General features: G+C 36.2%; 1 protein-coding gene across 2 annotated transcripts; it reads right to left on the bottom strand.

Moving 5' to 3' along the window:
* Window positions 1–27,930, bottom strand: Tiparp (TCDD inducible poly(ADP-ribose) polymerase). Of its 2 annotated transcripts, none has more exons than XM_034500885.2 (6): window positions 27,696–27,930; window positions 23,880–24,843; window positions 8,761–8,929; window positions 7,368–7,528; window positions 2,289–2,564; window positions 1–1,998 (listed from the first exon to the last, which is right to left on the bottom strand). In XM_034500885.2, exons 2-6 carry the CDS (start codon window positions 24,800–24,802, stop codon window positions 1,551–1,553), a joined length of 1,977 nt encoding a protein of 658 aa, XP_034356776.1. In that variant the 5' UTR covers window positions 24,803–24,843; window positions 27,696–27,930; the 3' UTR covers window positions 1–1,550. The 2 variants fall into 2 exon arrangements, with proteins under 2 accessions (XP_034356776.1, XP_076788593.1); XM_076932478.1 differs by lacking the exon at window positions 27,696–27,930 and adding an exon at window positions 26,759–26,884 and having other exon boundaries at window positions 1,317–1,998.
* Between the last annotated feature and the right edge of the window lie 68 nt (window positions 27,931–27,998).

Here is a 27,998-nt window from a genome sequence, read left to right as displayed (position 1 = left end):
AAGTTTTAAAGAATTAACTTTTATTTTTGCTTAGTTTTATTAAAAAAATAAATATGTCATAAAGCTTTTGTTTCCTTTAGGGAGAAAAAAGGAACAAGTTCCATAAAATCAAACAAGCAATGGTAACATGTCTTAACTTGAAAACAATTGGGGGTCACTGGTTTACAAGTTATAATCGAATGAATGACTGCCACAGTTGCCCATTTCCTCCTGCCAATGGCAGCAAACAACAAGATCAACTAGGGCAAAATAAATAACTGTGTGGAAGCCCTGATAAGTGCTTAAACAGATTCACTGAGACATCTGTACAGCTAGATCTTGCTTTAAATAACAAAGAAGTTCCTGTAAAGTTTGGGTAAGTGAGATAACCACAAACATACAAGGAGAGCTTGGTATCTGAAGGACTTCTGTGGTTTATCAACAACCACTTTTCACTTTATGCAGGTTTTTGCTTTGCTTAGAAGTACTTACTACTGCTCTGAATTGAGGCAACAGCACATTCACCTAACAGTGCTCTTGCTGGGCCAGTGGCACAATTTCCAAGTTTGTGTTTCTATTAAAGTAAGTAGTGTAAGGTACAGAGTCAGCCAAGAAATCCAGTGCATCTGGCAAAGCAGGCATGGGGTGAACTTGTTGTCTTTAACAATTCAACTCAGCAGATCCGGCTAGGAGTCTGTTTTAGTACTCAACCTTCTCACTCTGGCTGGAGAGGTCTTCTATCAACTAACACCAGCCCAGGGGTAGGTCTGGAATCCCAAAGGAAATACTTTAAACCCTTAAGACTGGCTTTAACCAACCTAGCTGCCCAACTCTGAAACTAAGGTAGGCAACAATGAAAGAGGCTGAGTTTTCCATGGCTAAACTGTAACACATGTATGACACTTCACAACCAGGGAATTTTGCTGTTGACAAGTTTTTTTTTCAAATGGGCTCTTTATTATTATTTTATTTCCTCTGAACAGATCCTGAGTTCTCAGGAAATTCTGGAGGTTTCAGAGGGTGGTATGTTTCCATCCTGATCACAGAGTGAAAGTTTCTTCCCACCTATTAGCATTACATGAATGTATACTACCCCAAAGTACAGTACATAATGCTCTGGACAGGTAATAAGCATGGTAGTATCAGTTCCAGGTGGTTTTATCAATGTTACGCAAACAGAACCTCACCTTGCTCACAGCCTCTATTTGTTTTGACCAAACTTCTACCAGACCCAAGTGACATTTAATTAGGCTAGTCAGTTTTTGTCTTTTTTTTTCCAAATACTTCTACTAATATTGCTGCTGTCTATATGTACAAGTGTGAATGAAGAATATGCACTTTAGTCTTTTCCACACCAAGTACACTAACAATTAGTAAACAATTAAATAAGTGGCCATTTTAAAACCCATTTTTTTTTTCTTTTAAAAAAAGTTACTTTCTAGCACTTATTAAAAATTGGGTCTGAAAAGTATCCTATTTCTGTCAAACGCTGTTTCCCTCCCAGTCCCACCCAAACCTGCTACAAATGCTGGATTGAGTTCATATCAAATAACTTAGTAGTACCAAGATTTTCAAATGGAAACAGTGTTACTGACTTCTTCATATTGGATAACAAAATAAGGGTAACTCTGGTCATCATTAAAAATGACAAAAATCTGAGGCTCAAAAAAATTATCCACACAAGAGTCATACAAGTCACTGGTGACACTGCCAGGGTTGACGGGAGGGGGCCTTCTCATGCCATGACTGCCCATTGTGTATCTGCCAGTTAACACTTTGGCTAAAAACATGAAATGGACTCCTTTTGAGGACTTCTTAGAAAAGTTATGAGAGTAGCTTGCCTTCTTTGCGAAGTAACTGCCTTGTCCAAACATTGTAGCATGCTTTCCACAGACACGAGGGTCAAAGTTGTGCTTGCAAATTCCATCTACCACATCTTGGGATGTTCCATGAAATAAGTGTCTCTCATTTATTATTCTGTCACGGCCAGACATTTTTCTGTTCATATACTCTTTTTTCCTAGTGCAAAAAGTTGACAGGCATTTAGGATGATTTGTAGATTATAATAAACAATGCATTCAAACTCTGCTTTATAGTTTCAAGGGTAAAGCTATAAAAGTAAAATGCCAAAAATCATACTACAGTTTGTCATAATTTTAGTAATACAATTTATAGGTATATTATGATTATATGTGTGCTACTATATGAAAATATGAACATATTAAACTCTATGCAAGTGTTTATTGTGTTGTACATTTGACAATAGCTATGTTAAGAAATGCTCTTAAATTTTCATACCTCTGACTCACCTTTTATATTTCTCCCAAAGAAACTGGTTTTGGACTCTCAATATTTGTAAAATTCTGTATTTAAATTCAGGTACAGTTTTATGAAAAAGGTTGTAAATGATTCGATAACTTTTATCCTCTGCAGAAACAGGCACTTGGATGAAGTCCTGAGATGGATGCATATAAACCCATGTTTCAGGGTAAAAGTTTGCTGAAGTTACTCCATCTGGGCAGATGATTTGTGATGAAGTCGCTTCAAGAGGCAGAGAAGTCTGAGTGGGAACCCCACCAAGTGTCCTAAAGTGGAGAAAAACACTAAGTAAAGCATTCAAAAATCAACACATCTCATATTACATAGTGCTTTGTAGTATTGCCCAATTTTATAAATGAACAGCTTAAATATTTATATATTTATTTTATTTATTTACTTAAGAAAAGCAAACCATAAACCCAAGTGTGGTAGTGCTGAACTATGATACCCAGGGGATAGAGGCCAGAGAAATATAACCTCAGCCCAGCCTGGGCAACTTTGTCTCAAAATTACAATCCAAAAACCAACCAAACAAAAAACCCATCAAACAGAAACAACAACAGACTCTTAGAGCAAACACATTAGCTTCTTTCTAGCTTCCTTCTTGTGGAGACAACTCTGAAATGTACTGCTTCAGAGGAAACAGTAAGGAGCGATTTACAAGTACCTTTACTTCTGAAGCCTCCTAGAGTCCTCTTTCGTATATACAGTTTAAAAAAGCTTTGTCTCAAAGGAACAATGATAATTTACATACTTCTTTCAAACTTTGCTGACACTGAGCAGAAAAATTACTATCACTATAGAATATGTAGGACAGGGGTTAAATTGGAACTTCTGGGGTTAAAACTTAAAACATTTACTTTCTATATAAAAAGTAACAAAAATCATGAAGCAGGCATTCACTTTCTAATACTACAATTAAAACAATCACTAAATATTATTCCAATTTTACAATTTTAGATGTATTTAAGATGAAACTAGGAGTCTATTAAGGGAAGGTGGGCTCAAGTAATAAAGTGATGATCTATGATGCTTAATGCATTGGGTTCAATCTTCAGGCCCCTCCCCCAAATAGCACAGATGCCAGAGGGTGCACAATTCATTCAATCTTTAAAATTCAATTTTGTTATTTCTAAAGATGAATTTACACAAATAGGTTTTCTTCTTCCTGCCTGGTTGGTTCATATATTTAAATCATACTTTTTAGCTTTTTTCAAAACAAGAAAAAGGGAAGAAGCAAAGAATAAGGAAACCCTGACCCCGAGACCTAGTTTCAGTGTCAGGGTATTGTAACACTCACTCATCAGTACATAGTGGTCACAAGGAAGGAGTAATGTCTGCCAAGTGGATTTGGAAATTGACATTTTCAAAAGAGCTTTGTGACACAGAGGTTATAGTTGTATATGGAACATTTGTCTTGTCTCTAAAGAGCATATCCTACCACTGTCATTAGTCACCTGTCACTGTCACATGAACTGCAATATGGCTTGATTATCCTCCTCCTCAAATAAACAAACAGTTCAGAGTAGTTAATGATTTTGTCCCAATATAGCAGATGTACTTTTTAATCCAGGCTTGTTTCTTTCCATTTCCACACTTCACAACTTACAATAAAATAAAGCTACTAAGTGGTAGATACAAGCTGGTTTATCTGACTCTTATGACAACTATTACTGGTAGCGCCACTACTACTGCTATGGAAACACAATTGCCTTCTCTAATCCCTGCCAGTTTCATGTAAGTAGTTGTGCCTTCAATTCATTATGCCCCAAAGCCCCTTTGTAAGACAAAGTTCTAAGTGAGTGGATTCAGGACTTAGCAAGTCCTCCCACCACCCCCATCTGAAATTCAGGGGTAGATTTAAGTAGTTCCTCCAACTTTTACAAGACTCATACTTCTTTTCTTTTGGATCATTTTCCAACAGCTGACAAATTCCTCTGGAGACTTGTCACAGGTATATTTACAATGGTTATATTTTTCACTGATATGCTTTTCTAAATAGAAGCTCCACCACTTTAATCAGTCTCAAAAACTCTGGCTCTTCTTAAATTGCCATCACTGTTCTGAACAAATTACAGAAGAGCATCCAACTTTTAGCCCCCAACTCCTATCCTGCTTGGCAAAAGTAGGCACTAGCCTACTTGGTTTTCTATTATTGTTAGGGTTTGACATTTCCAACAAAAGTAAGACTTTCCCCAAACATTCTGTTAAGACTTATTTGTTATTTACAGTTGACATACAGAATAATGTTATAGATGCCTATAAATTGTTCATCTTACAGAATTCAGAATAACACAGAAAATAAACTGTTTTGCATTCTGTAAAGATGTTCCCATGGGTGGTCTGAGTCTCCAGACTGAATAAAAAGGAAGACAGCAAGCATTCTTTTCTTTGTTTTCTGACTTCAGATTTAACACAAGCAGCCATCTCACACAGCTTCTACCATAACTTCCCTGCCACAATCAACTGTACCTTAAACCAAGAGCTACAACAGACTGCTCCTTCCTCAAGTTTTGCTTTTGTCAGGTATTTTGTGAAAGCAATGAGAAAAGTAAATAATTCACATGTATACCTTTGTACTTTGTTCATTCGGTTTCTGTTTACTGTCCCCCATTCTCCTCCCCGACTCTCTGTTCCACTTTCATGTCTGTCTTACAGATATATTGCTAAATCTAGACTCTACAAAAGACAAAACATGCAATAACTTTCTGTGTGAATCTGGCTTATTTCCTTTAATATGAGCTCTGGGACTAACCACTTCCTTTTAAATGACTTTTCCTTCATGGATGAATAAAACCCAGCATACATATAACACATTTTTCTCTATTATCTGTTGATGGGCATATAGGATGACTCTTTATTAGCGCAACAATAAACATAAATATGCAGATATTCCAGATTCTATACATGGACAACATCAACTCCCACAAACACATACTTTCATCAGGTTAACATTCTAACTTTACTGAAACAGATAAGTAAAGGCATGTGTGATGATGGACTTTTATACTCCAGTTGCCATGTCAATAACATGTATGTGCATGTTCTAAGCAATGTTAAAATGTACCACCATTGTCTGAGAATGCTGTTTCTATTCAGCTTGTAGTGTTGTAATAACATACTCCTTACAGTTTTTAGATTCCAACCTTATTCTCCTTGCCTCCCTTTACCATTCTGAAATTTTTCCTAAACCAATTTCAGTACTGAAATAAAAATGGATTAATTTTATCCTTCTAAGGAAAGAGTCAAAGAAACTATGTTTGGCATTCTTATAACCATGAGATGATTACATGAAATAGGTGTACTTTCAGTTCTGAGACACAGGCACTGAAGCCCCCTAATTTGATTTGTTGCCTAAGTTACTTCAGCTCAGTTATTCTAGGAATATTAAAGAACAGGGTCCTTTTTAGCAGTATCAGAAAATTCTTTATACAATGGAATATGCTGGAAATTTAAGACCCACATCTATTGTTTCCTTTGGTTCTTTGAATTTAATAGTTAAATGGAAAACACAAATCCTTCTCTCTAGCTAAGATCATGCCCTTTTTTCCTTGTCCCTATTAGGAGGGAATGTCCTATAGTTGTAGACCAGAGAGCAGATAGGATGCTGTATTTAACATTTCACCCTGTCAATTTACTTTGTACTTTTCTTCTTCAAACATCTCCCTCTTATTGATTTGCTGCTCTCTCATTTTAGTCCTTTATTATCACTGTCTCAGACAAGAAGACTAAAATAATTTTTGAAAAGAAAAAGCAAATAATTATTTTCTTTCATTGCATTTCATCTGCATTCTATAAAAATGTCATATTTATGCTTGTATTATTTTTATATTTTATACTTTCAAAATGAGTATGAGGTATTTTTTTTAAAAAAGGCATAATCTCTTAAAGTATTTCTTTTCACTATTTAAAACTTTTCCCGACAATGTAGCATTTGAATGAGGATTTTCATCCTTACAGAGGAGCCATGTCTTGCTTCTGTTAGCTCAGCATGCCAAGCTGCTGGTCTCAGTAATGAGTTCTACTGTCTCACCAGGAGGACAGTATGTTCCTCACTACTGGATGGAGACACTAGCTCCAGCTGTGCACGTGAAATCCCAGCAATAGCATTTTTATTACTTCTAATTAAAAAAAAAAAAAAAAAACCTAGGTATAATTTCATTTTCACATATGGACTTAAAAGAAAACACAAGTCAATATATTTTTAAAACTGACCTTATCACAAGCTTATTTTGAATTCTAATTCATTGAGGGATTCTTTTAAGTTTTGTGTCCTTGTTTTAAGACAGGGTCTCCTTTGGTTGCCCCAACTGGTCTGAAATTTGGTATGTATCCCTCCTACCTTTATCACCTATGCACCAAGATTACAGCCTGGGCAGCCATAACCAGCAACTTGGTTTTTGTTTTTTTTGTTTTTTTTTTTTTTTTTTTTTTTTTTTTGAGACAGGGTTTCTCTGTGTAGTCCTGACTGTCCTGGAACTCACTCTGTAGACCAGGCTGGCCTCGAACTCAGAAATCTGCCTGTCTCTGCCTCCCAAGTGCTGGGATTAAAGGCGTGCGCCACCACTGCCCGGCCAGCAACTTGTTTTTAATGGTCCTATTTCAACCCCAGAACTACATTCAATACTCAAAATAAAAATAGTAGGAATATGAAAACAGCATTTTACTTCAAGAATCAGAATGAACCAACAGATACTAAGTTTAATATCACTTTCAAAACCAAATTCTAATAATGGTATATCTGACCCTAAAGTAGTCTTATAATTTGGAAACATCTTAAAAGAAGCAAGCCCTGCTTCATTCCAAATACAAGTTACTTTAGGTATATAAATATGTTAACTGTACCCCATTTTTTCAGTTCAAAAACCCAATAAAAAATTCATTTGTTTAGGGTTGGGTGAACAGTAGTTATCTGAACTCAATTTACTTAAGAATTAAATGTAAAGAATACACAAATTCATATTCTGGTAACAGTAACCAAGATAAAGATGCCTTTAAAAATGGCATCCAGTAGTGCATTTACACAATGGAAAGTAAAAATGAAGAGTCAAAAACAATTGGATACTTACTGTAAATATGGAATCAGTATGAAACAGGAACGGAAAAGGGGTCTCCGTTTTATTTCTCTCCTGAAGAATGAGTTGTGGAGGATGTAATGGTTGTTCCACATCATAAATCTAACTTCTTTCAGACCCCGAGAGTTGGCGTCTTCAATTAGTCGAACAACAGACTATGGAGAAAAAAAAAAAAAAAAAAAAAAAAAAAACAGAATGTAAATAAAAATTCAATTTACATGAAAAAAGTAACTGAAAGCAAAAAACAGTTCACTGCTAACATCAAAGGAATTTCAATAAATACAATAAATCCAACTAATTCTGTATTTAGGATTTCAGAGCCTTATAAGTGAAAAGACACTCTCTGTTCACAAGAGCATGGCTATCTATCTGCCTTATGACACATGAGGCTTAGAAGTCCATTCTATTTTCAACCTTAATGATGTCCTAGAGACTTTTCGTGACTTACATTTGTTAAGGAAAATTTCAGAGAGGAATTAAAAGTTAACAGTATTCAAATTTCAAAAGAAATAAAAACAAAACAAAACAAAAAAAAAACCCAGCCAAGTTCTAAGCCTAAAAAACCTGAGAGTAAAGGCACAAGGACAGTCCATGCATTCCATTTAAACAACTCCTTACTTCATTTGGAAGGTAGACACCAATCAACTATTAAACGACAAAAATCAGAAAATGATTCAATATTGTGTTTACTTAGGGTGCTTTTGTTTGGTAATGTCTTAAAAAACATACATATTAAAACCTCTTTGTAATTTTACAGATAAAATTAACAAACTGACAGATCAGTGGAATGATAAGTTAATCTCTAACAACCATTTTCAAAGTTTTACTGGATTCAGTTACAAGCAAAGCTTTGCAACTGGTGAGTTCTTCTATATCATACTAGTGATACATGTGCACATGACAAAATTCTAAAGAGATGATTTGCCTAACTATAGCTTAATAATGAAACATATTCAAGCATCTCTTCCATAAACTCAGGAATGACTCCTGTTCCATCAGGCTTCTAAAAATGGTAGATTTAACTTTAGATTAGATTTCTATAGATTTTAGATTAGATTTCTATAGGCACATAGACAAAAGTTATACCAGATCTCATCAAAACTATTATAAGATGGCACCAAGTCTGTTAAGTACGGCATCTCTATACTGTGAGATTCTAGGAAAGTCCTTTAGTGGCATTCTATTAAGGTTTTCAGATCAATGGAAAGAAATGTACTTTTAGAAATATAAAGAGAGAAGTTTTACCTGTACCAGCAAGATTTTAAATTTACATTCTTAAGATATCTGATTATTATACTCAGTTCTGCTTAGTCACTGTTGGGAAGGAAAAAGACCACAGGAAAAAATTTAAATTTATTTAAAAGAAAAAAAAAGAACATGTAAATACCTCAGGATACTCTCTCCATCCAAAGTGGTCTCTACAGAAGAATTTCCAAAATGTGTGGTAAATAGAGTTTGAACTACTACAGGGTGGTGTAGACAGCCTTCGTAGTTGGTCAAATTCGGTTGTTTCAAATACAGTCATGGCATTCAAATCTGCCCAAAAGTCTTGTCCTCTAGAAAGACCCAAGAAAAAAAAAGACCTGCTAAATAAAAGTACCTAAATATCTTATTGGGCATTAAGAATGTCTAATATAGACTGATGTATAATTGCCATAATTCATTTTATTTGGTATAAAAGAACATTATTGGTTGCTTCCCCAACATACATTTTCTATATGCTCATTCCTAACTAGACCAACATTTCCAGGTTGTGTCCTTATGGTATGATTAAAAAATTACTAACAATTAACCACTGCCATTACAGGCTAAGCCATCAATAAATACAACCCTAGGTTCTTCTCCCTGGTTAAGATAAACCAAACCCAGGCTGTCAATCAGGGAGTCAGTCTGAAGAATGAAACTGATGAAAAGCAGGTGGAGAAACCAAAAAACTTTTTGAAACATAGTTTTTTTCCAGAAGCATCAGGTTACCTGTGCCAATGTAGATATACAATACTGCCTGGTGAGGTAGGAGAAAAGATGACAGAAAAACAACACCAGCCAGCCCCGCCGATTCAACAAGCATCAATATTTCATTTCATTGTGTAAGTGGGAAAATGTTAAAAAGTAGTTTGAATTATTATGAGGGTTAGCTATGAGACTATTTTGTCATTTGTTATCTAGTCTACTATTGCTAAATTAAACCTTTACAAACATCTCCATATTAGTTTTTTTCTTTTGAGACAGGGTCTCATGTAGTCTGAGCTGGCCTTTGTTTTATAGCTAAGGACTACTCACTTCCTACCTTCCTCTCCCAAATTATGAGATTATATGTGTTGTGCCACCATACCTAGGTTACATCTTCATATTGTTGGGAGACAAGTCCACTATAAGAATCAAATTCACTTAAATCATTAATTGACAAAGGATGACTTAAATAAAACATTTCCTCTTTAGTGAATCATTAGATCATGTTGAAACGTCTGAACCATTAACTTTAAGACACTAGTAAATGTCACTGTTCTCTGCTCTGTATAATGGACAAATGCAAATTTCCTTAAGAAAATATTTTTAAAAATAAGATAATATTATAGATATTTGTAACTAAGCTCCTGAATGTGTTTCCTCAGTCTCTCGATTCTCAATGCAGACATCTAAGGGGATATCTATAAGACAGATCAAGTGAGCATTTATACGTGAAATCAAGGACTTTCCTTGTTACAAAACAAGATTTTGAGAAGGGTATTCATTATTAATGATTTGTTAGCTAATCCAACTGTGCTTTTGGTATACTTGTTTCAAGGACTGTAAATAAGTACTAAAAAATCCCTCTCTAGTCAAATGTTTGAAAATTAACCTGGTTACACAAGTTAAACTATTTACTGTAGCTGTTCCTTAGTCCCTGTAATATGCCAAGGACAACAGTACTATGATAAGAATGACAAGAGTATACTTCCAAACCAATGAAGATGCTCTCCTTTTTCACACAAACATCTAACACCTCTCAAAGCACACACCCCTGGCAAATGTCAAGAAAAATCTATCGATTCTCTCTCCTCATGTCATAATTTATGATCAAGTACTACTCTTTGGGAAACAAAAAGCAAAACTATAGTCACATGAATAATTAAAGATACAAAAAAAAAAAAAAAACCAAAAAAACCCCAAAAAAACCCCAAAAACCCAAAAAACAAACCCCCCCAAAAAAACCCAAAACAAAAAACAAACAAACAAACAAAAAAACCACCCCAACTTGTAAAAAGATGTATATTCCTTTAAAAATAACCCCAAAACAACATACAAGTTAAATTCAGCATAAAATGGGACTATAATAAAATGGAGTTGGAAATAACATTTTGGGAAAAAAAAAATAACATGAATCTAGGAAAGAGACTATTAGAAAGAAGTAAAGGTTTTAGAGGGGAGGCTTAAGAAGGACAAGCATAAGGGGATATATTTTCTCCAAGTTCATTATTAAATAATGAAGCCCATTTATTCTGTATAATTAGGAACTTAAAAAAGTAAGGGGCAAATCACATTTGGACACTATTTCATTTAAAATTTATAAATAGTAATATTTAATTTAAAAGAAAAAACGTTCATAGAAGGTTCTAGAAAAAAGAAAACAACCCCAAAAATGGAAATCCTTATGCTTAAGTTCAACTTCCTATTAAGTTACAGAAAGCAATTTTCTTGTCACTTTATAAAGGAGAAATTAGATATTATAACTGAGAAGAACTAATAATCTTTCTCTGAAGGACATTTCAAGTTTTAAAACATATTTTCCCTCATTAAGCATCATTTTCCAGCAAGCTAATAAACCCTTTGTCATTTCTGCTTTCTGCTGTTTAGATTTTATTGTAGACATCACTTCAGCAATTTCTGTACAAGCCTTTATCACTAAAAACTTTGTAGATAGTGATTTGCATGAGAAAACATCTATGAACATGGCTTTTGTTACAACCTCTATGTATTCTAGTCCTTTGGGCTTGAGAAATTTCTATGCTAAGCCCTAATTTACTTTCTTTAGATTAGTGTACTGAATAAAGTACTGTTTTGGCTATATTTCATTTTCAACATGCTTTTTCAGACTTGACAAGGTAAAATAACAAATGTGATAAATATTATCTTTTTATAAGATTAATTTTACTACCAAATGTTAAACAGGGGATGTTTTAAAAATTCAAAGCGAAGAGTTTTTTTTTTTTTTTAACAATCTGTATCACTACACATACACATAATGTAATTACCAAGTGTTCAACACCTTCTTTATCAAGCCATTATTTACTATTATCAAGAAAGAAGTTACAAGTCATCTATGCATGGTAATGAATTGTGTGCTGAATTAGATAATGCAAAAAAAAAATTAAGAGCTTTGATCTCAATTTTACAAGGGTTCCAAAGAAACAGTATACACCTGTCTATAGAAATTCATTAGCGGCAAATAATATATTCAAACAACTGAAGTAAATGACAGATTTGCAATGTCATGGGAGAAAAAGTAGTTATTGATGTCCAAGAGTAGATAATGGTCAGGGAAAGTAAAATATAAATATATATAAATATATATAAATATATATATCCAAGAAGTATTTAAGAAAATATTTTAAGAGCAGTTTAAATATTATAAAATATCAACAAGTAAAGAGGCTGCAGGAGAACAAGAAAAATGAGCTAGGTGCTTTATTCCTCAGAACATCTGAGTAGTTCAAATAGTTGAAGAAGACCTTCTAGACAATGCATAAGATATGAAGGACCTGCATATCATGTACAGGCAATGGGAGAGCAGAAGTTAATCCAGGACCTTGGAGGACAGAAGGTAAACAGGGAGAAAGCAGACAGGAATGTAGTAAATACAGGATGTGTGAAAACAGAATAAGAGAAACAAAGTTAAGATTGAGGGGGCAGGTCGAGGAGGTGTCAAGATAAAATCAGAGATAGATGAGAACCCTACTCGGCATAAGAGTTGAGAGGTGGCCATAATACAAAGGAGATGGTCACTATACTATAGAATTTACAATCTATAGTAACCTCATCATTAATCAGAGGGACAAAAACACATCTTGTGAACAGGTTATGAACTAAAAGAATAAAATTAGAAATCCTGTTACATGCTTTACTAACAAACATACCATCACACACACTTGTTCAAAAATCTAGATAGAAAACTAACTTGAAATTCTGGAAAAGGACTCCATTATCATAATTTTTAAAAATGGTTCTCTTCTCTCACAAATAACTTACATACTAATTAAGTCAGCATTTCCAGAAGTTTTTCACCAATCCATGTACCAGTACCCACATAGTATGCCTCATATATTATTTCATATGTGTGTGTCTGTGTGTATTTCAGATACTAAAAAAGAAAGTGAAAAGATCCCACAATGAGAAAAATTGTGAGGTAGGAGAACAATCAAAACCAATACAGAAATAGGTGTTGAGTAAAACAAAATTTACTACATTTCTTGCTCAAATAGTTTTCTGTTTATTCATTATGTATTTGGGAACTCAGTATACAATTTAACAGTCTTGGACAATTTTTATTTGAGAGGCTGTTAAAATAGCTCTGGGTAAAACCAGTTGGTGCCAAGCCTGACATCCCCAGGATCCACATGGTAGAAGGAGAGAGCTGATTCCGACATGTTGTCCTCTGACCTCCCTAAGTGTGCCATAGCATATGCCCCTCCCCATGATACACAAAATAAAGTAGATGTAATAAAGTATTTAAAACTATGAAGAAAATAATGACAATTAAAAACTAATTTTAAATAAGACAACTGACTATAGACTAGACTATATGCTGCAGACATGGGTTGAAAAAAAAATCAAAATGCCACAGAACGTTAGTTTAGAGAGAAGAATAACCCCATTATAGTGTGAAATATGACATAAAGATGGTCTAAGGATAACTCAAAAGTATATGGCCTGGGCAAGGAGTGGTGGTGCACACCTTAGTTCCAGTACTCAGGAGACACAGTACAGAAGCAACTTCCAAATCAACCAAGGATACATAGTGAGATCTTGTCTAAGAAAATACCAAAGAATGGCCTGCCATTGCTGATAAAGGTATCAAGAGAGGTGACAAGGATTGCTTCAGAATGTGACATGTGAAGTTAGTTACCAGACCACCACGAGGTGACTTAATATGTGTAAAAGTTAACTAAGCAGGGCATGAGGATACAATGCAAGAAGCACATGTAGTTCATGTGGGAGGTCAGAGTGTACGTGGGAGGTGATTAGAGATAAGACTGGTCTGGAGAGATTGGCTGGAGCCGGATAAGGAAGAGCTTTGTATGTTGGGTTAAGAGGTTAGGGCTTGATCCTATGGGCAGGATCAACGGGGCCTATGGCTGCCTTTTATAAAGCTTACTCCAGTAAAGTGATTTATTTTTGATAGAGGATGGAGAAAGATGAGGGAAGAGTAGAGGCTAATACTACTTTGCGATATTAGCATATTTATTATCTATGTTTAACAATTAGAAGACAAATGTTGACAGACTATGGAGGCAATAAAAGGAGGCTGCTTGATAGGTTAGGTTACAATCAAACTACATCAAGAACAATTACATGTGGGTAAGAAAGTACAGAGTACGTGAAGGCCAGGTGTGTGGCAGAAGCACATACTTGCACTCAGAAGACTGAGGCAAGAGAGGGGCCAAGTTTGAGGCCAGTCTGCATTACACAGAAGACTTACTTTATCAAAGAGCCCAAAATGTGTCCTTTGTTTCTAATCTGTGTTCTTGGATAACGATGCCAATAAAAACTATAAGAGGCAGAACATGTCTGAGTGGGAAGATGATGTAAATAAAAATTAATACTTTAGGAAAATAAATTAAGTATAAACTTTCTGAACATTGCTCAATTTTAATGAGATCAGCTAGACTTCAGAACCTTGGCTTTCTGTCTATTAGAGTTAACCAGGCCTTTAATCCCAGTATTTGGGAGGCAGAGGCAGGCAAATGTCTTGAGTTTGAGGCCAGCCTGGTCTACAAAGTGAGTTTCATGACAGCCAGGGCTATTACACAAAGAAACCTGTCTCAAAAACACCATAAATCAAGCCAAACAAACAAACAACAACAACAACAAAGAGTTAAGCAGTTTCTACAAGGGTAAATCTATGACCTCAAACATTAGCACTCGCCCTAATCAGGAGTCCTCTTCTATTATTATCATGAAAAATAAAATGTCTTCTTAAGCTGAGGGTCCTAATGATAGAAAGAAAAGCTTAAATGCTGCCTGAAGAATATGAGGGGATCCCCTAGCTTAAGACAAGTTTGACAGATGGGGATGTTTGCTGCTGAAGAAATTTCACAGGGACACAAAATATAGCTGGCTTTTGATCCATGGCTTTGATGTTTCCAGAACTCAGCTCTGCTGGAGTATCTGCCAGCTCATATACTCCTTCAAGATGTTACAAGGAAATGAGAACCAAAGACATGGTGTGTAATATGTCAACATTATTTTGTGAAAGTACTATATTTATTAAACTTCAGAGGACTATGTACTTTATACCTTCAACTATGAGGTTAAAGTTTTATGAAAATGTTAAAAGTAAGCTTTCTTCCTTAACTCAAAGTAGACAATAAAATGTTTGCATAAATATTGGTTAATTTCAACTTGGGAGGAGGGGATGGTGGGAGACTGATTCCAGAGTCTCATATGCACCAGGCAAGCAAGTATCCATCCTACTACTCAGTTACATCCCTGACCCTTTTTTTATTCCAGACAGAGCCTAAACTGTCTGTACTAGCCTTGAACTTTCCCCTGCCAGATTCCAGGTATTACATTCCATGTAATACCAGGCCTATGGCCTATGTAACAATTCTTTGAATATGAAAGTATTTAAAGAGGGCCCATAGTTTTCTGTATTAGAAGCACTATCATTGTCAATTATCATATCCTGTTACTAATTATGATTTCTGTTATCATTGCCTCAAATAGTAGAGAGCTCCTGGAGAGAAAGGGAAACATTCATACATGCTGACATTCCATGCAACATCCTTCAACTATTAACTAAAGGCTTACAATTATATACAATGTACATACTCAGATTCCTTTTGTGTTTCAAAGTCGCTATATCATAGACATATTCTTAAGACAAATTTCAGAGTTTATACTATTATCTATATGGACCTCAGTAGCTATGGGCAGATTAAAAACCAAATGTTAGAGCTGGAGATATGGCTCAGTGGTTAAGAGCACTTTCTGTTCTTGCAGAGGTTTGATTCTGAGCACCCATGTGATTGTTCACAACTATCTGTAACTCCAGTTCCAGGGGATCACTTCTAATCTCTTTGGCACCAGGCATGCACATGGTGCACATACATGGAGGAGAAATAAAATAAGAAACCTTTACTGTTGATTATGGATTAAATGTGTCTACTTTTAAAGAGGATGATGTAGCAGAGCAGGATTACCAAGGCTTAGATCACTCAGTAGAACTATTAACATAAAACCAAAATGATAGACATAGCTAATGTTTTCAAATACTAAAAATTGTAGGTAAGGTTAAGGGTATCTCCATTTTAAGATATAATGCATTTTAAAAAGTGATCATTAAGCAAAATTAAGCCTATGTGCGGTGCTCCCTTGAACAATCCTAGAACATCAGAAACATGTCTGAGAATTTCTGAGAAGGCAGGCAGTTTTTAAGTGGGACATCACACTTATCTATATGCCAAACCTTATGCCTGATTTACATGTCAGACATTTAATGTGTGGTCTTGAAGTCTTTCTAGAAGAGAACATAGTGGAAAGAGAGTGGGGGTGGGGTGGGGTGGGATGGAGATGGAGAGAGGCTGAAAGAAGAGAGGTAGTTAAGTTTCCTAAATAAAAAAAAAAAATTTCCAAAGAATGTGGAGAACAGAACAGCATGCAGCTAGTAAAGCTTATACTAAAACAAAGCAAAACCAAAACCAGCGATACTGAGACATAGCCACTTGAATGCACACAAATATTTGTCAAAATTCTAATGTTCATATATTTAGAGTTCCTAAAGCCCCTACATTTTCCTCTACTCCCCACCTTTGTACCCATTTCAACCAACGCAAACACTAAAAACAGACTATAATATCCATACTCAAGGAAAAGAACTGATCAAAACGTTAGCCATTATAATTGTTGTTAAAGTAACAACTGCAGATGAAAGCAAAGAACATATATAAATAATTTTCTAACACCATGTAAATAAGCTTAAAATCTTTTGTAAATAAAAAGTATTCTTGTAAGATCTTATTGCCATCTATTCAGAGAATTGGGATTAAATTTTGCACTCTGAAGATGTCAGAAATGTCATAGAGCCTTAATTTTGATCCAAATTCAATCACATGTCCTGAGACAAATAGAAGGTAACTATTCAGGTAAAATATATTTAACTGTGAATATTATATTTCCTAATAAGGAAGTGAAATGTAATTTCTATGAGAACAGCTGGGAAAGGAAGCAGTTTTTTTTTTTTTAATCAAAAAGTTCTATTTATATCTTATATTGCCCTAAACTATATAAAGGTTTCTGAAATATGTGAATATCCCCTTTGCTGAGTAAAATATTTTAAAAGCAGAAGTTTCAAAGTGATCAATTAAAAATGTGTGCCATATATACAAGACACAAATTAATTCATTTAAAAAAACTGAAAGTAGAAAGGGCTAAAATAAAATTTATAAAACACTTCTACATAAATATAAAATGCTTAATAGTATATATACATAAGATATATATGATAAAATATCCTTTAAACCACTTTAAGATAATCTCGAATTAAAACTCATTTATAAACAAGACACTATAAACGTTATAGAACATACTCTCTAATAATATCTAGAAAAATAAATGTAGTAAGTCAATTTATTTCTGATTTAATATTTCAATTACAAATGACTCTTCAGGCTGGGCAGTGGTGGTGCATGACTTTAGTCCCAGCACTTGGGAGGCAGAGGCAGGTGGATTTCTGAGTTCGAGGCCAGCCTGGTCTACAGAGTGAGTTCCAGGACAGCCCAGGCTTATACAGAGAAACCCTGTCTCGAAAAACAAACAAATGATTCTTCAAAAATAATTATTTATTCCAAATTTTATTTAGCCTTGTACTTTCCCCCCAGTTACTCTAAATAAATTTAACTGGTAAATAAGAGAAACAGAAATAGACTCAGTGATGATTGTTTATGTACTGTTGCTAACAATCTAAAGTAAACAAGTTTTAGCAGACTAAAGTTTAATGTACACAAACTAATATACAGAGAATCTATTACTGACAGCTCCTCATGAAAATTCTTGTGGGAGGGATGAGGAAGTTTTTACAGAAAAGATATTAAGAGGCTTTATACAACACTTCTGATATATGACAGTATTTTGCTAATTCAAATGTCAAAAAGTAAATAAGAAAAGTTTTTCTTTCATTCTTTACCCAGACTCATGAATGTCTTTTACTTTTTAAATTAAGATGAGTATTTGGAAGGAAACCCAGTATTTTCTATTCTTTTTGTGTCAGTGCCTGAAAATAAGAGCTAAACCAGGTGACAGTTAGAAACCAAAGACCAACCACAACAGGAAATTATTTAGGGTATTTTGTACCTTTGCTCTGTCTACACCCTGATCATCTGTGGGAGATGTGAAGATAAGAATGTAAGCAAGATCCTGAAGGCACATGTATCATTGCAAAGCTCATCCTTGGGCCCCCATCCCTGCCATTCTTTGATGCCTGACTAAGCAGTGCTGGTACAAACTTGGAGCAAAGAACTTACAGCTATTGCAAACAAGAAGAAACAGGGTAAGATTCTCTTAAAATACAAAAAAAGGAATTTTCTTTAAAAAAAAAATACAGCTAATATGAGAGATGTGCTGTTTCAACCAACATAAATAATACAAACCTGTCTCAGAAGCAACTGCACTAAAGCACAGGACTTGGACTTGCATAAAGAATACAAATTTACTAAACTCTCATACAACTTAGTAATGGAAGATTACTATTCAGAATTTCTTGTGGTACAAATACTAGGATATGAGAGAAACAACAGTCACCCTAACCATTCTCACTCTTAAGAGCTTATTCTGTGCAATGACTACGAAAGGGTTCTTTACTGGTCAAGTGGGTACTCAAGTTAGTCAACAGAATAAAGCACAGAAAGCCTGAAAAGACAGGCACATTTTATCCTGTGGAATAACAGAGAGGAATGCTTAATTAACTTTCCATGCTTGTCTTAAAAACAATAACTGGCTAGGTAACAAAAGAAAAATTTAAAGTTTTACATTTGATTAACAAGAAGCTTTTTGATAGCATCAACTTCTAAATTTGGATTTCCTGATCACAGAATTGGTTGTATTTAGTAAAATTTTTGTATGAACTGATAAATCTACAAAATACAAACTGAGATAAGATCATTTATTTTACATAAAAATCTAATCTGAAACTTCATGCAGTATTTTAAAAATCTACCACTTGTAATATCAAAATCTTTTATTACAATTTGAGGCTTTCAGTTATTATTTCAGAGGCTGGGCTAGGTGATGTTTAACAATTGTAGGGAAAAAAATGGGAGTCTTTATGTGGTGTAATTCCTGGTCTCCAGAAAGCCTTGTCATAAATAAATATAAAATACTAACTCTAAACCCAAAATCTAACCGAAAGTGGCTCAATCTTTAGCATTCTATTTATCTCTCAGAGATACAAAATAACTCAATTATAAAAGAGAAGCACTGGTTAGTTTTAAGAATTGAGGTTTTTTTTCAAAATTACCAGTGTCCACTTTAAGCCCACATTTCACAAAACTGAGCCAGAATCAATTATAATGTAACTCAAAATAAAATTTTTTTCTTTGTAAAGTGATAAGCACATGCATGCAGTTTTCTCTCTACAATTCACAAAGACTGATAATTACTAAAGGTTGCTGATGTAGGTTAAAAGGACTTGACAACCTAATCTAAATACATTCCAGAACCAACCCCAGCAGACAAAGAATGCACAATCTGGTGGTCTCAAATGGAGGGCAGGGCATAATAAGAAATTAGCAGGCCACAGAAAACAGTTACAAATTTACAATGGTTGGATTTTAGTAGCATTCCTTTAGTAGTTATCGTTTATACATGATATAAACTCCTTCACTCTCTAGAATTCAAATCTAGGATGAGGATCACTAATTAGAAAAAACAAAACAGATTTATAGGACAGAAGAGTTAGTGAAAAGTATCTTGTATGCCTGAGTTTTTCTTTACACCTCCATGTTACTAGTATTTTTTTCATGTACAATAATAACTAAAAGTTTTAGATTCAACTGGATAATAAAAGATATTATATATCATGCAATTATACTCAGGAATAGCCAGATAGCCTTATGAGGCCCCCCTCCCCAACCGTCTGAATAATTAGAAATCTTTGCCTTTTCCAAGGTTCACTTTGATTACATCAGGAAAAGCCTGACCTCAACCTGAAGCCAGGTGACAGCTGCTTCAGAAGTAACCTACTTATTGATGAAAAGCCAGAAAAGTAAATGAATGACTGCTATTGATTGCCATGATAGCTCTACACAGACCCACTAACTTCTCTAGATTAGTACAGATAGATGCCAATTAGTTTTATTTCATATGTAAATAGCAGCATAAAGAGGTAGAAAAAAAAAAATCAAGTCATTGCATGGCTTTATCCTAATAGCACAAGGCACCCATTTTGAAAGTCACTTCAAACCAGTTCTTGCTTATGGAGCTCTCTCTCTTACACAGGAATTTTAAAAATAAATTCAAACTCATACAGCTGTGTATATTCAAGAACTACCAGAAAGTCACAAGGCACAGTTAAGTTTCAGCTGTTCTCCTCTGGCCAGTGTTATCAACAACACATAATGAGTTAGTTCCTACATCATCACAGCTGTAAGACCAGAACTAATTTGGCTAATTTAACTATTCTAGTCAAGTTCAATCAGGAGCTTGCTCTAGTTTAGATACTTCACCAAGTCATATAAATTATAACATAAGCTTTTGACTTCTTACATAGAGCTACTTTGAAGTTATCTACTGGCATTATCCCTTGGATAGATTTCTGAAAATTTTAAAGGCTCATAAGAACTATTACCAATAAAAAAAAAATTCACAGCAAGTAAAATTATATTATCCGTAAATACTAGGCAAACACACATACTAAATTCTGATCACGCCTATAATCACAGCATTTAGTACATTTAGTACAGCACTGCCTACATAGCAAGACCATGTCTCAAAATAAACAAAAGCCACCTTCTCCCTGAGAAAAATCTAACCATGAGTTCACCCCAATCATCATTCAGTGAACTGAGAAATTAGGAATACTCAATTGGTCATAGTTTCACTAGCAAGTCAACTCCAAAACCCAGTTTGTGGTTCCCTTCCATTCTGACTGACTTTGAAACGAATGTAATGTGAAACTAATGGTGATCTTGGTTGCTAAAAAGATTTGCACTGTTTCCAGTTTCAATTATCAACAACAGTATTCCAATTAGCAAGGCTCCTTTGAAACTGCCTAGTTCTGCCACTCAAAATCACCATCTCCTAATGATGAGAATCTATACTATTAAAAGATTATTTTCTCAATAAAAAAGTACAATACTTAGTGTTCTTGCTCTCAGTAGTTTTTGAAGGTCTGGTCGATATACAAAAGCCTAAAAATCAAATTTGGAGTCCAGATCCATAACTAATTAGTTTCCAACTTATGTTTGCAATACACAGCTCTGATGTACAAAAACAGGGAAAGTAAACAGGACTGTATCATAAGCATTAAGCATTTGTCATCCAAATATCATATGTGTTTTTAGTATATAAGCATCATCTTAACTAATGAGCTCAAAGGAAACTGTAAAGACATCTGGCTCAATTTCCTACCCAATTTCATTCCTGAAAACAAAATAGACCCAGAACTATGAACATACCTCAAAGTCCTCAAAATAATACTATGATATAGTGTACATTGATGACTTAGTCATATAAACTGTCCAAAACAAGTAGAACAAACACCATTCATCCACTCATCCTGAATATAAGACTGGCTCCAATATGAACATATACACAGCTGAACACACATTTCCTGGTTATGTGCAATCTGCACAGATAGACCAGCTTTACAGGCCTGACCACAGAGATTAATAGCTTTAGCCAAATAATGTGGTAACCATGTGAACCTGGGCTGCTCCAGCTTGTTTGTGATTCTCTCAGCAAGGCTCAACATGCCGTTATCTGCATCTTGTTGCCAGGAAACACAACATCGCTTTGGAATACAAGGAAAACCAGGTTGCAATGACCACAGGTCAACTCCCCAAAAGCCTAATTTTTGACAGTTATTTTCAATCTTATATTTCTTCTTCTTGTTCACTGAAAATTTCATTAGTAATTAACACTTCATATTTCCAGCTATGGTATTACTGCAGGACCACTTAAAGTGGTAGTAGCAGCAATATCAATTACAATAGTAATTCACTCATACTTTTCCTCTCCTAAGTATTACATAAATGTTAGTTTACATCATTAATACTGATTTGGAAATCATGCTCCTACTGTAACTACTTTATAACTGATCCTATAGTTTTTGCTAAAGGCTCTCAATCTATCTACTTTTCAAACAAAAAGATCTTAGGAAATATAAATGTTCAATATGTTACTGAAAAGAATTTTTGGACCTTCTGGGACAAAAATGATTGTCTTGTCTTGCTGACCATGACAGAGTGTAATGTGTAAGACAATGATTCTGCTAGTTTCTTTCTGACTAAGTCAAATAGAAACTTAATGTACCACAATGTCAAGTACTCAGTAGACTGAAATATGCTTCGTAAGTGAAGTGAGAGGCCACTGCTCTGAAGTGTTTTGTAGTCTGGAGATGGAAGGATTCGAGTGGCTTTGAGAATTCATAAACTTAATTACTCTTGACAGAACAATTAGAATTGCTAGCTCAGGGGCAATCGAATTTTTGGACAATACCTTATTAAAACTATTTTTAAGAAAAGGGGGCCTCTTGCAGAGGACTAAGGTTCAGTGCTTAGCACCTCATGGAGGCTCAAACCAGTTTGTAACCATGCCAGGGTATTTAACACCCACTTTAGGCCTCTGCAGCACCAGGTGCACATATATTCATACAGGCAGAACACTTGTAAACATTCCAACACCTTGAAAAATCAAAATAGCATGTGTCTATCTATACATGAAGAACTTCTGAATTATTCCTATAAAATAGCATGTGTCTATCTATACATGAAGAACTTCTGAATTATTCCTATAAAATAGCATGTGTCTATCTATACATGAAGAACTTCTGAATTATTCCTATAAAATAGCATGTGTCTATCTATACATGAAGAACTTCTGAATTATTCCTATAAAATAGCATGTGTCTATCTATACATGAAGAACTTCTGAATCATTCCTATAAAATAGCATGTGTCTATCTATACATGAAGAACTTCTGAATCATTCCTATAAAATAGCATGTGTCTATCTATACATGAAGAACTTCTGAATCATTCCTATAAAATAGCATGTGTCTATCTATACATGAAGAACTTCTGAATCATTCCTATAAAATAGCATGTGTCTATCTATACATGAAGAACTTCTGAATCATTCCTATAAAATAGCATGTGTCTATCTATACATGAAGAACTTCTGAATTATTCCTATAAAATAGCATGTGTCTATCTATACATGAAGAACTTCTGAATTATTCCTATAAAATAGCATGTGTCTATCTATACATGAAGAACTTCTGAATCATTCCTATAAAATAGCATGTGTCTATCTATACATGAAGAACTTCTGAATTATTCCTATAAAATAGCATGTGTCTATCTATACATGAAGAACTTCTGAATTATTCCTATAAAATAGCATGTGTCTATCTATACATGAAGAACTTCTGAATCATTCCTATAAAATAGCATGTGTCTATCTATACATGAAGAACTTCTGAATCATTCCTATAAAATAGCATGTGTCTATCTATACATGAAGAACTTCTGAATCATTCCTATAAAATAGCATGTGTCTATCTATACATGAAGAACTTCTGAATTATTCCTATAAAATAGCATGTGTCTATCTATACATGAAGAACTTCTGAATTATTCCTATAAAAAGTGTTTAGTAAAAGTGCTCCAAATATTAGTTCCTATATTTAAAAAAAAAAAAAAACAAAACAAAACAGCTACCCAGTTCATAAAAATTTAAAAACTAGATAAATTTAGTATGTAAGATTGACAGTGGATTTTCTTTTAAAGGCAAGTTGATTACAGTTAAAATAGTACTTGATTCACAACACTCAAATGTATATACAACTTTCATTCATACATATACTAAACAGAATGACATCTAAATTGTTCAAATCATAAAATATTCCTTTGTCTGGTTAGGTAAAGAGACTACATTAAAATTTAAACATTATGGAAAATCAGAATAACATAAAAGCCATAAAAGAAAAAAAACCGAAACAAAAACCATGGTACACTACTGAAAGAAACCACCATACCAAACTTTCAGCTTCATTAGAACATGTAACAATTTTTAAGTTATTATAATACATACCCATACTTCATTCTCATTCTATCATTTTCTGGATTACAGTAAAATCTTTCCAAGTGCTCCTGAGAATCATTGGAAACACTCTGCCACTTCTGAGTGGTTGTCCTTTTGATCTGCCAATGATAGGGCAATACGGTATGATGTTTCAAACAATCCCTGCCATAAATGCAAGTGCCTTGCAGAAAGTCCATACAAATTTCAATTCCATTCTCTTGGTGAGTATGGTACTGTAGCTGGTTTACAAGCTCAAACACAAGTTCTAGGGAAGCTTCCTCACTTTTGTCTTGGAAGAGCTCAGTACTCAACTTATCACTGGTATCCAAAATGTACTGTATTGTAAAACTATTGTCTTGGAACGCTCCTGGAACATAATCCATAACTTTATCTATGCAGTCAGGACTTGTAGGAACATCACCTGAAATAGGATGCAAAAGGTCAGTTTGGAAGTGTCCTGGTGTAGAATCTGCCACTGTCCCATTGATGGTTTCTGGTGGAAAACTGTGATCCTGGATTGGAACTACCTGTTCTGGAGCATCGGTAGAAGGATGCGCTTCTGGTAATTGGCCCTCAACATTTGTCCCATCAGGAATCAGAACAGGCATACTGTTTTCTGTTGGTGGACACGATGGGTTGATTTCCAGGGTTTTTTTCACTATATGTTCATTTAAGCTGCTCTCATCTCCATTTTGGTCTCTAGCTCTAAAAACTCCATCAAGCGAGCCAGATTCTAGCAAAGTATTTAATATTGGCCTCAAGGATCTCAGGGTTCCAGTTCCCAATCTTTTCTGCTCCTGTTTTTTCTTAAAACAAGTTTTCAATGGAGTGATCTTCTCAGAAATTCTCATTTGGCATGAAAAGTCATCAGGTGGAGAGGGAGGCTGTACTACTACACAGTCCGGCTCAGGTTCGGTGGTTTCCATTTCCATTATGTGGATTAGCTCCAACTTCACCTCAGTATCTACAAATCCTACCAGAAAAGGAAGAAAGATGATCATTTGAAAACTGACAACTGAACCCATTCATTCATTAAAACATTTTGTGTAGGTCTATGATTAACTATCTGCAATCACTGTTTGCATTATATTTAGCTCTTACAGGTCAATTTTCTTTTTGTTTTTTTAACTGAGAAATGAAGATTCAAAAGCTATGCAAAAATCTGCATAATAGTAGATAATGGTAGATAAGAATGTATCTTCCAATAGTTATGTATTACTTATTTGTGGGATACATATCTCATAAATAATTTGATTTAATAATTGTTATATACACACATATGGGGGGGAGACAGAGAGAGAGAGAGAGAGAGCGCGTGCTGTGTGATTCTACTGGGGTATAACTTTATTCTGTAAGGTAGAAATAACTGTCTTTTCTAGATGATGAAGCAGGGAAACCACATCTCTTGCTTAGTTTTGTGGTTCCCTTTACAGTTGTTTATGTATGTGTTGCATGAGTTGGCAAAAACAAGTTTCTCTGGGAGGAAAGTTCATCAAAAGGATAAACTTAAAAATAGCCGGGCAGTGCTGGCATAGACCTTTAATCCCAGCACTTGGGAGGCAGAGTCAGGCAGATTTCTGAGTTTGAGGCAAAGCTGGTCTACAGAGTTCCAGGACAGCCAGGGCTACACAGAGAAACCCTGTCTCGAAAAACAAAAACAAAAAAACAAAACAAAACAAACAAACAAAAACCCCAAAAGTTAAAAAGTGAAAGAATTGGTGTGTGTGTGCGTGTGTGTATGTAAGAATAGACACTGAAGATTTCAAGTGAATTGTGATACAAGAGAAAGCCAGAAGCCTGCTTGCTACCATTTTCTGAGAGTTCTAGTATTTAATTGTTGGATGTTAAAGACTTACAAAAATTTTTAAAAAGTTCCCATAACTGAAGGAATATCAGGGCGTGCCTAACTTCACCAGCCACACAGTACTCTCTGCCTTAGAACTCAACACAGCAGGAGTATACAAAGTGTTTTCTAGTCCTTGTCTTTAGAAAAGTTACACATCCATTTAAAAAAAAAAAAAAACCAAAAACAAATGAAAGCATATTATAAACAAAAATACAAATATTTAAAAATACCAAATTTCAGAATCTGAATGAGCTACTGAAGGAAACTAAGAATTTTATTTTTCCTTGCAAGAACCAGATCTTTTAAAAAGACTGAGATTTCCAGGTATTTACTGAGATTGTTCCAGATGAGAAAGGACAGTGATGAGTAATTAATGGTCTTTTTTCTTGTCCAATAGACTGAAAGAACTCCTTGATGTAAGAACCTATAATTTAATCAAGTATGCATTAAGGGTCCAGTATAGTACCTAGCACGGTTCACCCCTGAGGATGTCTATATTTTATGGCTGCATTACTGAAGAAAAGGCACACACTAGATGCTTTGTTCTTGGTTGAAGGTCAAAACCAAAAATGATAAAACTTCGTGCTTTAAAAAATGAATATAAAGATCTAGGAGGGATTTATAAGTATACGTATACAAAAGTGCTGAATAATCAAAACTCAGAAAAACACAAGGCACGGAATAAAGTGTTAGTCTAAGTACAAAAGAGATTTTATTTTTTTAAAAAAAGAGTTCAGTATGAGCTGGCATTGTTAGAGAAAGCCTCACGAAGGAGGGATCTGACATGAGACATAAATAACTGGAAAGCAGCCAAGCCAGGCGTTATTATTCATCATTCGGCGCTCTTGCCTCAAGGCTCAGTTGGCACAGATTGTGGTATTCCCTCTCCGTATCGAACCGGCCTGTGCCTTCCCCTACGCACGCACACTATCCCCCCCCATCACACCAATCCCGGCAAAATACTAGAGCGATTTTATTTATACTTCTGCACACGCTCATGCATGCACGCACGCACGCACGCACAACTTTTCCTCTTACTGACCTCCACTAAACTCGGTAACTCAACTGGGAAGCCGAGGAGCGAAGTGCGGAAGCCACCAGTTCCTCAATTAGTTTGCATAACAGAAAAATAAAGACTGGAAGGACGTTTCCTCCGGGCGCCCGCAGCGGGCAATCCAATCGCACCACCCTTCACCTCGTGACGCCCCGGTCGTCTGGCACTACCGGCTGGTCACACCTTCCATGGAAACTGCCCGCTCCCAACAGCCCGCCGTGAGACGGCCGGGTCCGAGCGACGCCTCCTGCCGGCCGCGGTCTGCGCAGCCACGACCTCCCGCCGCGCCCGTTCCACCGGGCTCGGCACTTCGCCGTGAGGGGCGAGCATCCTCGTCTTCACCTTGTCCTTAGCAACCCGGGCACCCCCTCATCAACCCCGGCCCGCCTTCCTCAGGACCCGACCTCCCCGCCTCCCCGAAGCCACTCAATCAATTTCCCTCGGCCCTTCCTCCCTCGGAGGACTGTCCTGTGAGTCCCGGAGCTTGCGGGGCCGAGCCGCAGCCGGCACTACGGGTGGCGGGGAAGAAGAAAGGCACCCGAGCGCACTCAAAGTTAACTCGATCACAGCCTGCAAACTTCTGGGCTGCAGCCCAGAACCCGCGCCGGCCGGAACTCTCCCGCAGCGCCGAGCCCTCCCGCAGGGGCTCCCCCACCCCCCCGCCCGGCTGCAAGCCCCCCGAGGGAGTCGCCGGCCGCCCCGCAAGCCCTGCGGAGCCAGTCCGTCTATACACCTGCCCAACTCCCGGCGACCGGAGCTTAACCCAATCCCACCCCGCCACAGGATACCGAGAGCGCATTCAGCTCTCTCCCAGGCAGTCTACGGATCCGCCGCTGTCCCGGCGGGGACTCGGGGCGGCGAGGCCGGCGCCCGCCATCCCGCTGGGGTCCCTCCATCACTCGCTGCCCACCCCGAGCCCTTTTACCTCAGGCAGGCTGCCTTTAGAACGCAGCACAGGAGCGGCGTGGAGGGTCGGCTCTGCGCCAGCGGCCTGAGCCGAGGGCGAGTGCCGGTGTCTAGGGGTCGTGGGCGGCCGACGCGGCGAGCGGCGGGCGGACCATTCCGCGGACCTGGGCGCAGAAAGCCGCAACTGCTCTCCGCGTTCCAGCTCGCTCGCCTGTCAGCTCCAGCTCTGCTTTAAGTGGCTTCCGGTCTCCTCCTCCGGGCCGGCTCGTCTTGGGGGAGGGCGGAGCTTCGGTGCTGAGGGGTGAGGGGTGGGGTGAGGGGG

This window comes from Arvicanthis niloticus, chromosome 4 (genome assembly GCF_011762505.2).
Source record: "Arvicanthis niloticus isolate mArvNil1 chromosome 4, mArvNil1.pat.X, whole genome shotgun sequence".
Classification (NCBI taxonomy): Eukaryota; Metazoa; Chordata; class Mammalia; order Rodentia; family Muridae; genus Arvicanthis; species Arvicanthis niloticus.
The sequence above is the reverse complement of the archived record's forward strand: the minus strand, read 5'-3'. Positions and strand labels throughout refer to the sequence as shown.